The sequence below is a fragment of the Budorcas taxicolor genome, chromosome 2, assembly GCF_023091745.1.
Source record: "Budorcas taxicolor isolate Tak-1 chromosome 2, Takin1.1, whole genome shotgun sequence".
In the NCBI taxonomy this organism is placed as follows: Eukaryota; Metazoa; Chordata; class Mammalia; order Artiodactyla; family Bovidae; genus Budorcas; species Budorcas taxicolor.
In genome coordinates, this window is record NC_068911.1 from 6,240,913 (window position 1) to 6,253,795 (window position 12,883).

Consider the following 12,883-nt stretch of genomic DNA (forward strand, 5'->3'; position numbering starts at 1 on the left):
AGCTGACTCATTAGAAAAGACCCTGACGCTGAGAAAGACTGTAGACAGGAGGAGACGGGGATGACAGAGGACGAGATGGTTGTATGGCATCACTGACTCAGTGGACATGAGTTTGACAAGCTCCAGGAGATGGTGAAGGACAGGGGAGCCTGGCGTGCCACAGTCCATGAGGTTGCAAAGCGTCAGACATGACTGAGTGACTTAATTAATTAATTCCCTTCCTTGTGGTCTTCCGAAACAACAAATAAATGAAATTATACAGTGATTGTTTTTTTCAATCTGACTTATTTCACTTAGCACAATGCCCCAGGTCAATGTTTAAAAACCAAACACTTTATTAAAAAGTGGGCAGAAAACCTGAATAGACATTTTAAAGATGGCATACAGACTGCAACAGGTACATGAAAATATGTTCAGAGTCAACTCATCATCAGGAAATGCAAGTCAAACCCTTAATGAGACACCACCTCACACCCATCCAAGTGACAAATCATCAAGGAGACAAGAAACAACAAATGTGGGTGATGATGTGGAGAAAGGGGAACTTTCCTGCACTGTTGCTGGGAATGTAACTTGGTGCAGCCACAGCAGAAGACAGCGTGGAGATTCCTCAAAAAGCCGAAAGAGAGCTACCATAAAATCCAGCAGTTCTGCCTCTGGCCACTTATCTCAAGCAAGGGCTACTTTGAATATGTGCCCCTATGCTCAACGCAGCACTGTTTATAATAACCAAGATATGAAAGGAACCTACATGTCCAACATGGGTCTTGAATTGCTGTCCCACGGCATTTGGGTTTAATTCTGTGGATGATGGAAGTGGTTAGAGAGATTTGAGCAACAGAGGAATAATGCATGACTTGTGTTTTACCAGGCTCTGTCTGGTGGCAGAGTAGGGAATTTCCTGGGTGAGGCCAGTCTAGGGTTGGATAAAACTCCTTAGCAGGTTGCTGCACTGATTAGGAGAGACGGCCAACACTTTGCTCCTCTTTTGCAGCTAATCTGTGATGCTCATCTATTCCCTAATTTTACATCTCCTGTGTCATTAATTCCCTTCATTGTGGTCTTCTGAAACTTGTCCCCTTCCTCTGATTCCTCTTTCACTCCTTGGTTTCATTCATCGTTTACTTCCTGCTTTCTTGGAAACCCAGATGATTCTGATTGTGACATGTCAGCACTCTTTGCAGCATCCTTTATCTGTTGACACCATGAGTTCATGAATACATAAAATTTAGTCTGGTGCTCTATTTTTTTGTGGCCACTAACAGCTTTAGCACTTACTACAAGAATAGCATGATGGATAGTATGGAAGGAGATATTTATCCCATAAGAGGTTGACACAACCTGCCAGGTTATTTCAGGAGGCCTCTTGGAATCCAGGCAAACATTGTCTCTGGCACAATTTAGAATTATGAAATCTAGCTCCATGCCCTGCATTCATGGTTCAATGTTTGGGCAAGATTCTTCCCCACCCTGAGCTTCTGTTTTTACATCTGTAAAGTGGGAATCAAACAATGCCAGCACTGCTTATCTCACAGTTTTAGGGAAATCAGATAAGAGAGATGTGAAAGAACTTTCTTGGCTTCCCTGGTGGCTCAGACCATAAAGAGTCTGCTTGCTGTGCAGGAGACCAGGGTTCGATTCCTGGTTTGGGAGGATCCCCTGGAGAAGGACATGGCACCCACTGCAGTATTCTTGCCTGGAAAATCCCATGGATAGAGGAGCCTGGCAGGCTACAGTCCATGGGGTCTCAAAGAGTCAGATGCAACAGAGTGATTTCACTTTCCTTTTCCTGAAAGAACTTTCTAAGGTGTATTGTGTAGTAGAAATGTTAGTGATTCATTTATCAAGAAAGAGAAACTCAGGAATGGAGTTGAAAGGGAGCAGCCATGAGGTCCTTCTCATCCCTTTGCTGTGAAGTCCATGGAAGTGCATCTGCTTAAGGGCACGTGTGTGTGTGTTTCTTCATGGTGGGATGTGTGTGGGTCAGGAAGAACATCCCCGTACCTCACCCCAGCCCCTGCTGACTGGCTTGCTAGGGGCCCTCACCTTGTCTTTGTGTTGGGGCAGTGCTCTGGTCACAGACCCGTGATCTGTGAAACTGGAATCTAACACACACATCATTCCAGAGCAACACGGCCTCCCCATACTGTGAGCAATTCTCTCAGCCAGTGGACAGGCTTCCCAGAAGAGGAGTCACCTCTAAAAGGAGAGGAATAGCAGACTGATGGGGCCTCTTGTATCACTGAGTCCCTGACACCCCACTCACCTCTCCTGATATCTGAGCCTAATGCCCAATTGCATGAGTGTTCTTTGATTTCCATCTCTGACTGATTGCTACAGTCTGAAAAGATAAGCTGTGTATCACTGATGAGGACACTGTGTTTTCAAAACATGTGTAATTAGTTTACTTTGGCTGTACTATAACTATTTCTATCTTCCACCTGAGTAATATCTGGCTCTTGGTCACATCTGCACATGAAGCACTTGGGATAGAGCTTTGACCACGCTGAGGCCATTGGTACACAAATGACCAGATGAGAGACATGAGGTGTGGGGTGCTCTTCAGGCACGCACGTCTTCCTTCACAGTCTTCGTATGTGAGATTTTTCAAGTCAAGTGTGTCTGGCTGTAGAACGAAGGGTACAAAGATCATGCCTTCTGTTATTTCCCCTTGCAGAACAAGGCCATTTGGCTTTGCTAGGACGTGGCTCTGGCTACACATTTTCCCCAGGACATGGCTAGACTATTGACACTAGAGATTTCAACCAACTGGACCAGGCCCTGAGGGGAATTGGGAAGGTGATGGTGTGTAAGGCTTAGTGAGAAAACCATCATATTGGCATATGTTTTGGAGGAAGGTGAAAGTATGTAGTTTCCACAAGGATTTTGTTTCCAAGAGGAATAAGAAAGGCTGTGGGTTTAGCTGAGTGAATTAAGTTGTCAGTAGTTATCAGATGATGTATTCTGTGTTCCGCTCAGTGAGGAATATAGACAGGTGGGTCCTCAGGACAAGCACCTGTCCTTGTTCCTGCTGAGGTGACATGAAGTCCAGGGTCTGCAGACCCATGGGGGAGCCCCTGGGCAGGGGCAGACATGGAGATAGAGCCAGAATTGTAACCAATGTGCTGCTTTAGCCTTGAGTCTCACTGTTTCACACAGTGACTCTCATCATGAAACAGCAAACGCTGAATATTGGCATTTCAGAGCAGAAGACTTGCCATATTTCTTCATATTACTTATAACATGTTTTGATCAATAGCTGTTGGGAAGCCACTTGCAGTCACTAAGCCTCACTTTCTATATCTGTAACTGGAGGATTGTAGCATGACCCTCTTTAAAACTATGCCATGTGTGTGTGTGCTTAATCATTCAATCATGTCCCACTCTTTGCAGCACCTTGGCAGTAGTCCATCAGGCTCCTCTGGCCATGGGACAATCCAGGCAGGAATGCTGGAGTGGGTAGCCATTCCCTTCTCCAGGGGACCTTCCTGACCCAGGGATCGAGCCTGGGTCTCCTTGCATTGGAGGCAGATTGTTTATAGTTGGGCCACCAGGGAAGCCCCAAAGGTACCCAGGGAAGGTACCAAAAGGGAGCAGAAATGTATCAAAATTCCTTGGACTTTCTGACTTTCCTTGAAGATCCTCTTCCAGCTTCCCAGGTCTGTCCTTTGTTGGTACTCAAGCTGCCATCCATTTCTCTCCTTTGCTGCCTCTCTCTAGGGCTCCATTTCCCCAAGGATTCCAGAGGTATGCCCCATACTGAGCTTGGTTGTGTGTCTCACTCCTTCCACCCAGAGGCTGCTCCCCAGGGAGGGGACTGTATGGCTTCTAGCCCACAGTCCAGCACAATATTGGCTCCTGAATTAACTCACTTGGATTGAAGCAATGGACAGATAACTGTGTTCAGACATTTCAATTCTCATTGAAATTGTGGATTTTAGCAGAGGCCTCCTGGAAGAAGTGAACCCTAAGATGACAGATTCTGATGGTAGAAACTTCATGCTCCATGAGAAGCTCCCAAGGAAATAGAAGAGTGGAGAGGTAGTTTGGACTTACTGCATTTTACTAATGAGACTTCACCCACTCTGGCCAGTATGGGACAGGCAGGGAACTCTCAGGCCAGACTGAGGGACATGTGTGTGTGTTTCTTCATGGTGAGATGTATGTGCATCAGAAAGAACACCCCCCTACCTGACCCTAGAGGTTGCAAGAGATGAGTATCACTTTCTGCAAAGTAGTGAAAATGAGAAAGGATAAAGGGAGAAGGAAGTGCACAAACACACATCTTGTGTTTCTATTAAGTTTTAAGAACATTTGAGATTTTGTTTTTCACATAATCCATGGCTATTCAGGTCTCGCAGACACAGGACATGATTTAAAGTATTGATAATGAGCCAATGTAATTTCTTGATGCTCAGCCCTCATCCTGCTCCCATCAGGAATTCCGCAAGGGTAGAGGGAGGCCTGGGCTTCCCAGGTGCCCCTAGTAGTTAAGAACTTGTCTGCCATTGCAGAGACATAAGAGACGCTGGCTCGATCCCTGCATTGGGAAAATTCCCTGGAGGAGGACATGGCAACCCACTCCAGTATCCTTGCCTGGAGAATCCCATGGGCAGAGGAGCCTGGAAGGCTACAGCCCATGGGTCACAGAGTCAGATATGATTGAAATGATTTAAGTGCACAGGGGTGACCTACCAGCAGGTGATGCCAACTGCTACTATAGGCCTCCTCAGTATCAGCTCCTTGTTACCCAATAAAGATTCCCTGTCTGTGCATGCTAAGTTGCCTCAGTAGTGTCCAACCCTTTGCGATGCTGTGGACTGTAGCCCTCTAGGTTCCTCTGCCATGGATTTCTCCAGGCAAGAATACTGGAGTTGGTTGCCTTTTCCTCATCCAGGGGATCTTCCCATTCTAGGGCTTGAACCTGTGTCTCTTAGGTCTCCTACATTGGCAAGTGGGTTTTTTTTTCTTTTACCACCAGTGCCACCTGGGAAGCCCTCAAATTCTCTATGTGTCCAGAAGTGCGAACCCATCTGCTCTGACCCATTAACATCCCACGTACCCCAGAGATAACATGCCCTCATGTGATCTTTTCGGAGTCCTGTTGCTGTATGTGCCACATTACTGGTGGCTAAGCACATTGGGGTCCTCTTGGCCATTGGGCTGCTTTTTTCTCTCTCTTTACACACTTTGATCTTGGATTGCAGCCTTTCCAGAGAGAGGGGAGCATTCTTTGATCTAGAATCTGACTAGCAGGATACTCTGAGGGTGGGACAGGAATCATCCTGAATTGATACCATTGGTACAGCCATCACCCTCTCCTCCATGTCCTGCCTCTCCTTCTGGGGCCCTCTTGTCAACAGGATCCTGGTGGATCCTCCTGAAAACACAGAGACAGTGACCAAGACCCAGCCAGGCCCTCTTGGTGTGTCAACAATTCGGGAAGATGGCATGGCCACCAAAGAGCCACAGGGAGAAGGCACATAGGTGCCCAGTGGTCTTACCTCTACCAATTCAGTCCATCTACCTTTCGGGATGCGCACTCTGCAGAAAGCAGTCTGCTAGGTACCTGGTACATGACTGTGGCTAGTATCCAGCATGTGCCCAAGCTCTTGATCCACTGAGGGGACTAGCTGTGGAAACTGACTGTGGTGTGGGAGATAGTAGGATTGTGTGCAGGGGACAGTTCCCCAGAGGACGAAATTGTTATATCTGCTCGAGGAGGCTGGTTTGGGAAATCTCTAACACAGATGTTCTGTCTGAGCTTTATTTGGAAGAATAATTAAGAGCCTATAAGGGACACAGAACATTTCTAGGCAGAAGAAAGAATTGTATGAGTAACAATCAGCACAGCTATCTTGTTTGACTCCATGGAGGAGGAGATGGCGCCTGACTCCAGTATTCTTGTCTGGAAATCCCATGGACAGAGGAGCCTGTTAGACTGCTTCCATGGGGTCACAAAAAGTGGGACATGAGTTAGCAACTAAACCACCACCACCATCTTGTTTGAAGGATTTCAAACATTTTGGACTGCAGGCAACCATAGAGATGGGGCGGTTTAGAGGAAAATTAAAGCCAGCGGCTTTATTTGAGTTTCTGCAACCTTTGGGCTTGCTGCTAACGTTGATTGAGTTGTTTATTGATTTCCTACATAATATGAACTCAAGGGAGGTCAAACTGTAATGTGTATGATGCTCTGCCAACTACCAAGGCAGAGAGGGCTCCTGCAGGTGGAGCCCAGGTGGCCTTTCTGTTGGTTGCAGCTCCAGCTCCACCTCCTTTCTAAGCACATAAATCTCCCAACTGCACTAAATCTCCACCTGAAGTGAACAGAAGGTCCACATGCAGAGGCAGGCAGAGGGCAGCACGCACAGCTGAAAGGAAACTCAGAGGAGGGAATCGCCAAGAAAAGTGGCCATGGAGCTAATCCCAAGCTTTTCCGTGGAAACCTGGGTTCTCCTGGCTACCGGCCTGGTGCTCCTCTATCTGTGAGTAACCATCAGGCTCATCTCCTCTGTAACCTGGGTCTTGGGATGCTAAGCAGGAAAGGGGGTTCCCTTAGTCTTTTAAAGTTCAAAGTAAATGGAGGAGAATTGCTCTAGCATCAGGTGCTGTGGGCACCAAATGGGTTATTATTGATCTTACCCACATCTGTTGAAGGAGTTAGCTTTACTCCCGAGTTGCTGTTAGCATAGTTAGGAGGGTTTGTGACATTATTTGCTCCTGAGAATGACCCTCTGACTGACTACCAGTTTGCATGGACCTAGAGTAGTCAACCAGAGTCCATCAAGGGCAAATTAAAAACAACTGGCCCACATGCAGCATAGTCCTCACTGATCCCCATAGCTGGGAATCCTGGAGGCAAGGAGCAACGTGGGTTTTTGTTTCATTCTCTCTGACTTGGATTCTGTACCTGCTGCAAGAGACATGAGAAAGTATCGTCCCCTTTGTCACTCAGGAGTTCCTGCTCCAGACCCTCTTTCCAGGTGTCATTTACACAAGGCACCGGGTACACTCTGACTTTGTTTGGAGGCCTGAGACCGAGCACCCTTTTTTTCATACTCATCTCTCCTCCTTTTCTGTGCCCCTCCTCAGGGCATCCATTCCTAAGACTCAATTCCTGCACCCTGTGCTCTGCAGAAATTATCTAGTTTCCAAATGAGAAAGCTTAAGATTGGAGGAGAGTTTGTAGAAACTTTGAAATTATATTCATTTTTTTCACCTTTTCTTTCAATCTCTGGATGAGTTAGAATCAGTGTACAAATTTATTTTCCCTGTGATTTGAAATCTACTAAGCCTACAAGTCCATTCTGAAGGAGATCAGCCCTGGGATTTCTTTGGAAGGAATGATGCTAAAGCTGAAACTCCAGTACTTTGGCCACCTCATGCGAAGAGTTGACTCATTGGAAAAGACTCTGATGCTGGGGGGGATTGGGGGCAGGAGGAGAAGGGGACGACAGAGGATGAGATGGCTGGATGGCATCACTGACTCTATGGACGTGAGTCTGAGTGAACTCCGGGAGTTGGTGATGGACAGGGAGGCCTGGGGTGCTGCGATTCATGGGGTTGCAAAGAGTCGGACAAGACTGAGTGACTGAACTGAACTGAGGCCTACAAGAGGCACAAGCCCGAGTCCAGTTTGGATTTTAAGTGATTTTTCCCTAATAAGTATGGCACAGGAGGTTGAATCAAAACCATCTAGCAGAAAAATTCCTTTCAATGTTGAGATTCTGTTATCATGCATTAGGTTGGGACAGGAGTTACTTCCAATGAGTGGTTAGAGATACCCCTACAAATCACATTTGGATTCTGTCAATTTCATTTTCACTAAGTGTAGGGAATCATGATGACATGAACGTGGGTAATATTAACCTCATTTTAATTACTTGAAAGAAATGTTAGGAAATTAAGGTATTGCAGCAATATATTTTCTGTCTGATATTATAAAATTATGTGGAACAGTTTAATTTCATTCTATTTAGGACTAGATTTTAAAAATTGATGTGAGTATTTCCAGCATGTGTTTCTTCCCTGAAGGATAAATGAGGACTGTTGTCCAGTACCTAGAAAGGTATGTAAATAAATTCACCCTCTAGAATCATGCCTGGAATATGAATCTAGTGTAGTAAAATATTCCTGTGATATATCTTTTTAAATATGCATGTCCAGCAAGCTATTCTAATCTTCAGGGCAGATGAGTATACAGGCCTGGGAGCCGGTGATGATATGAGAGGGATCTAGAAAGAGACTGGGATGGAGGGGAGAATATTCCTCTTTCCTCAGAGCAGACCCCCCCTCCCCCTCCTCCCAGAGATTCTCCTCAGACCCGGTCCCACAGGAGGTCAGCAGGGTTGCTATCACATCTGCTTGAAGCCTGGGGTGAAGACACAATCTCAGTCACACTGTGTGTGGTCCGTCTGACAGTGTGGCTTGTACTAGCTAGTGTCCCCACCAGGCAAACATCCCTGTAGTCTGAGAAGGTACTGGTGCAGCCAGGAATCAGCCGCTGCAGGCAATGCTCTCGTTATGCCGACACAATGTAAAGGCTATAAAAATGTTGGCTTTATCTTTAGCCCCTTCCTTTTTACCCAAAATAGCATTATTGCATGAACCAAAAAGTGAAGAGCTAGAATGAAGCCAAATAATTCACTCAGTCCACCTGCCACCTTGGTGGAACAACGTGAGTTTAGACACTAGACCAGAGCTTTCTGTGGGACCAGTGTTGCCAACATGGTTACTCAATTGCTTGGCATCACTTTTGAGTTCATGTAGCACACTGAAGGTTCAGAAGCAGACATTGACTTGCCCTGTTTGTGAAGAGAAGCAGGAAAGGAAGACAAACAAAAGGGGAAGCAACTGGGGTGGGAATAGCTGAGGCCACCCCTTTTGTGGCAGTTGGTACCCACACCTCCGCCACTTGCCTTGGAGGAGAGAGAGATAAGCCAACTGCGCTTGGTCAAGGTACCTCTGTGTGCGCTTCCAGCATAGGTCCGTCCATGAAATTTTGGGGGTTTCTCTTATCACATATTGTAAAATTGCTGGATTTGTGCAGAAATTTGAACCTGTGCTACCTTAAAGGTTACCTTCCAAAAAGGAGAGACAAGATCTTCATTTAATATTCTGAAGTTTTTTATGGTCACTCATTTTTTGTCACACAAAGTGTCTTTTGCTCTACATGGGAAGGTAACAGAAGACTGGGAACCCTGATATCTTTTTGCTGAAAGTGCCTGTAGGGCATTATGAACACACACAGCATGTTTTCAACCATACCTTACTAATTTAACTCTACAGAGTTAGCCTCAGAGGCCTAGCAGGTTCACATTTAAACCATAGATGGCAGTCTCTTCCTTCAGCCTGTCTTTTCCTGCACTTTGTCATCTCTCAGCAACACCAGAATGAGCAGGCTTGCAAAGATCTAGAACCTGGAGTTGTGGGCTTGCACACATAATACATGAAGGATAACCTTCAGGCAGGCCTGTGATAGGGAGCACCAGCTTGATTGGTTTTTAAGATAGTTGAAGTGCAGAGGCTTTGTGATTGAGCATCTTTAGAAAAACAAATGTAAATTAGGCACTGGGCTTAGCAGGTGGTTGGAGGACCTGATGCCATGAGTTGGGGAGTGGTCTGGAGACAGATCCTTTAGTCATTGATTCATTTATACAGTTTCAGGGAACAAAAGAGTCAATCACTGCAACTTATTTGTAGTTCAAGTCAACCAAATTGAACACAGAGCCATGGGTGTAGCTGAAAGGTGCTCAGTTTCTATGATGGCAATGGAAGCCTTGAATGCAGTTTTCATTCTACAGACAGGAACACTGTGCTTGCTTTAAATCCTGCTCTTGAAGACAGAATTAAGAAGAATCAGATCTTAAAATGAGGTCAGATCATGGAGGGAGCTCTGATGCATTGGCCACTTGATGGGAAGAGCTTACTCATTCAAAAAGAACCTGATGCTGGAAAAGATTGAGGACAGGAGAAGAGGGCACAGAGGATGAGATGGTTGGATAGCATCACTGACTCAATGAACATGGGTTTGAGCACACTCCAGGAGACAGTGAAGGACAGGGAAGCCTGGCATGTTGCAGTCCATAGGGTCACAATGAGTCGGAAATGACTGAGTGACTAAACAAGAAAACATCAGAGGAAAGGAGAAGGATGAGAACAAGGCCAAGGCAGAGCCTAGGAACTCTGTCATTGAGTGGATGCAGAAAACCAAAATCTCAGGTTTGATACAGAAAGAGAAAGTTTCCCCTTTGTATCTAGAATGAGAATCTCTAAACCATGGAAGAATCAACTTACTAATTACATATGAATGATTTTTTTTTGGAGGAATTATAGCATAAACCTCTCAGGAGCTCCAAAATTATAAACATTTATCAAGCATCCACTCTAAGATTGGGACCATCAAGATTTCAGCTGCTATTTATGGTCTCACTGTGGAGGAGGGAAAGAAGATGAATGAAAGTAATTATTGCTTTTGGAATTGCTGGTATTTATTGCTTACATGTTACTTCTCTAGGCTGATGGTTCCAGTTCTGAATCACTGACTAGCCAGCTCCAGCACTTATTCCACAATCCCTGACCTGGATTTTCTCTTTCACTTTATAGATATGGAACTTATTCACATGGACTGTTTAAGAAGCTGGGGGTTCCTGGCCCAAGACCTCTGCCTGTTTTTGGAAACATTCTGTCCTACCGAAAGGTGTGTGTTGTTTGATGTCCCTTTTTTGCTTCTTATGGTTGCAAATCCCAGCTGAGTTCCATAGTAAAAATTCTCCTCCTCAGTAGGCAGTTGTCAGTTTTCATATTTCCCAGAAATGGCATCATAGGCCCCACACACACATGCCCTCTTTATCCCAGGCCTCTATTGTCAGCTGTTAAGAGCCTCAGGTTTGCCTCCTCAGACAGTCAAGCTCTCTTGGCTGAGTCAGCATAGGACTTGAAGTTCCATCTTACAAGCTTTGTGAAGAGGATCTTCTCTCTGCCAGGTGCAGATTGCCAGCAAGGCAAAGTCTTACTAATTATCAGGAGAAAACCATGAAGGGATGCCTGGTCGTGGCTCATTAAGCAGTGTACAATATAGTTAGATGAGTCCTGTTGGTAGCATCAGCTCTGGGTTCCCTTTTTTCTCCTTTCTCCTGAATTGCTTGGATGCTTCAGTTCTAATGTATCAGGTAATTTGCACATACTTGGATTTCCTCAAGAACTGCTAATGCCTGCAGGGTTTTTTTGTTTTTGTTTTTTTGCTTTTTTTTCGCATTTTCTGCTTTACCTCTTGCTACACATGACATCTTTTGGGATAAGAAAAATGGAACAAAAGCTTTCTTCTTTTCTGTGCCTTCAAAGCAGGCAACTCATGGATGAATTTGAGCAGGGAATGAGTGTAACTGCGGCAAGGTTGTCTATTTACTTCAGCTATTTAACCACTAAATAAGTTGTGGAGGTTTTTAAAAATAAGGCAGAATCACATATACAAAAATCACTAGAAAGGATATGATTTGACAAAATTATTAGCAGTTTAATTTAACTGAAAGGAATGTACCAGGTGGCAGATGGACTATGAATTCTGATATTCATTCCTCTCTGATGCCTCCCCAGGGCCCTGCCCCTGAACTGAAGGTTGCGAGCTGTGTTCAAATGTGCAGGGGCAGAGCCCTGTGTGCAGGCTGCTCTCTGGCTCAGATTTCCTGTCCTGCAGACATGAGGCTTGTTTCTCAGATCCTGATTCTCCCAACTGAGGTCTTCACTGTCTCATTACTGCCTCAGAATTTCCTGAACATTCTTCCATCTGAAGAAGCAGTAATTTCCTCTCCACCTTTCCCAGGTGAACTCCTTAGGAGATGCGTCCCAACCCACAGTTCTTGAGACCTTCATTTACTTGTTAAAGCATTAAATATCATGATAGAAACTTAGGGACAGGCTTTTTTTAAGTTACAGAAGTAAAACCTCAGGCCAGATGTTTAAAACGCACTGTTCTTTATATATTTGTGGCATCGCCCCATCTTTTCTGTGTTGAGCTGGAAAACTAGAAGGCGAGTCCACTTTGTCATGCATTCACTCACTCACTCACTTTCTCATGGAACACACACCCCTTAGATGTCTTTTAAATCTGCAAGATTAGAAGACATTACTGGTGCTTTAACTTCCTTATTCTGCTGAAATTCTAGAAAGAGCTCATGAGATAAATGAAAAGGCTGTTAAACTAGGAGATGAAAGTGTGTGTAGGAAACCCTTACTTCCCTCATTTCCAGTTTTGTCACATGCCCGTGGTGGACTAGAGATTAAGAGATTTTAGACAACACATGCACAAGCAAAAAGCCTTCAGAAGACAAGGAGTAATTAGTATTCACTGTCAGGGGTAAGTGTTTATTATCTATAATATTCAAAGAAAATTCACGAGTGGTTTTAAATTGTCAGTTACAAATATCTCCTCTATTTTCTCTCCTTTCCCTTAAGACATTTGTGAATAAGAACTTCCCTCCAACTGCCAGTGAAAAATAGTAGTTTTGTAAATTAGAGATAGGGTTCAGTACAGGATATTAATAATGTAATATTATTTTTCCTTGTAGGGTGTTTGTGAATTTGATGAAGAATGTTTTAAAAAGTATGGGAAAATGTGGGGGTAAGTATTCTGAAAACTTCCATCGGACACACTTGTTATAATAATCCTGCCCTCCCCTGATGGTGTGGAGGGCACTCTCAGTCCAGAGCTTCTTGGAAGAGATTCGTGAATCTTCTCTTTTAATTTAACACAATATTCTTTATTTAAATTCTGGATTTAATATGTCCTTTTGGAAAAAGAGATGAGGGTTATAGGTTAACATAATGGGAAATCATATTTGCTTAGCTTTTTACTTTCTCTGCATGTATGGAGTTTGTTTGT

General features: G+C 44.6%; 2 protein-coding genes across 2 annotated transcripts in view; both read left to right on the plus strand.

Annotated features, from left to right (window-relative positions):
* The window catches only part of ZSCAN25 (zinc finger and SCAN domain containing 25), a 430,575-nt gene that overhangs the window by 121,545 nt on the left and 296,147 nt on the right, over positions 1-12,883 (plus strand). The gene's annotated exons all lie outside the window — the stretch shown is intronic.
* Positions 6,418-12,883, plus strand: part of LOC128043215 (cytochrome P450 3A24-like) — a 39,582-nt gene continuing 33,116 nt past the window's right edge. Inside the window, exons 1-3 of the mRNA XM_052635500.1 lie at positions 6,418-6,488; positions 10,609-10,702; positions 12,570-12,622. Coding sequence (XP_052491460.1) covers positions 6,418-6,488; positions 10,609-10,702; positions 12,570-12,622 — 218 coding nt within the window. The remainder of the gene's footprint in view (positions 6,489-10,608; positions 10,703-12,569; positions 12,623-12,883) is intronic.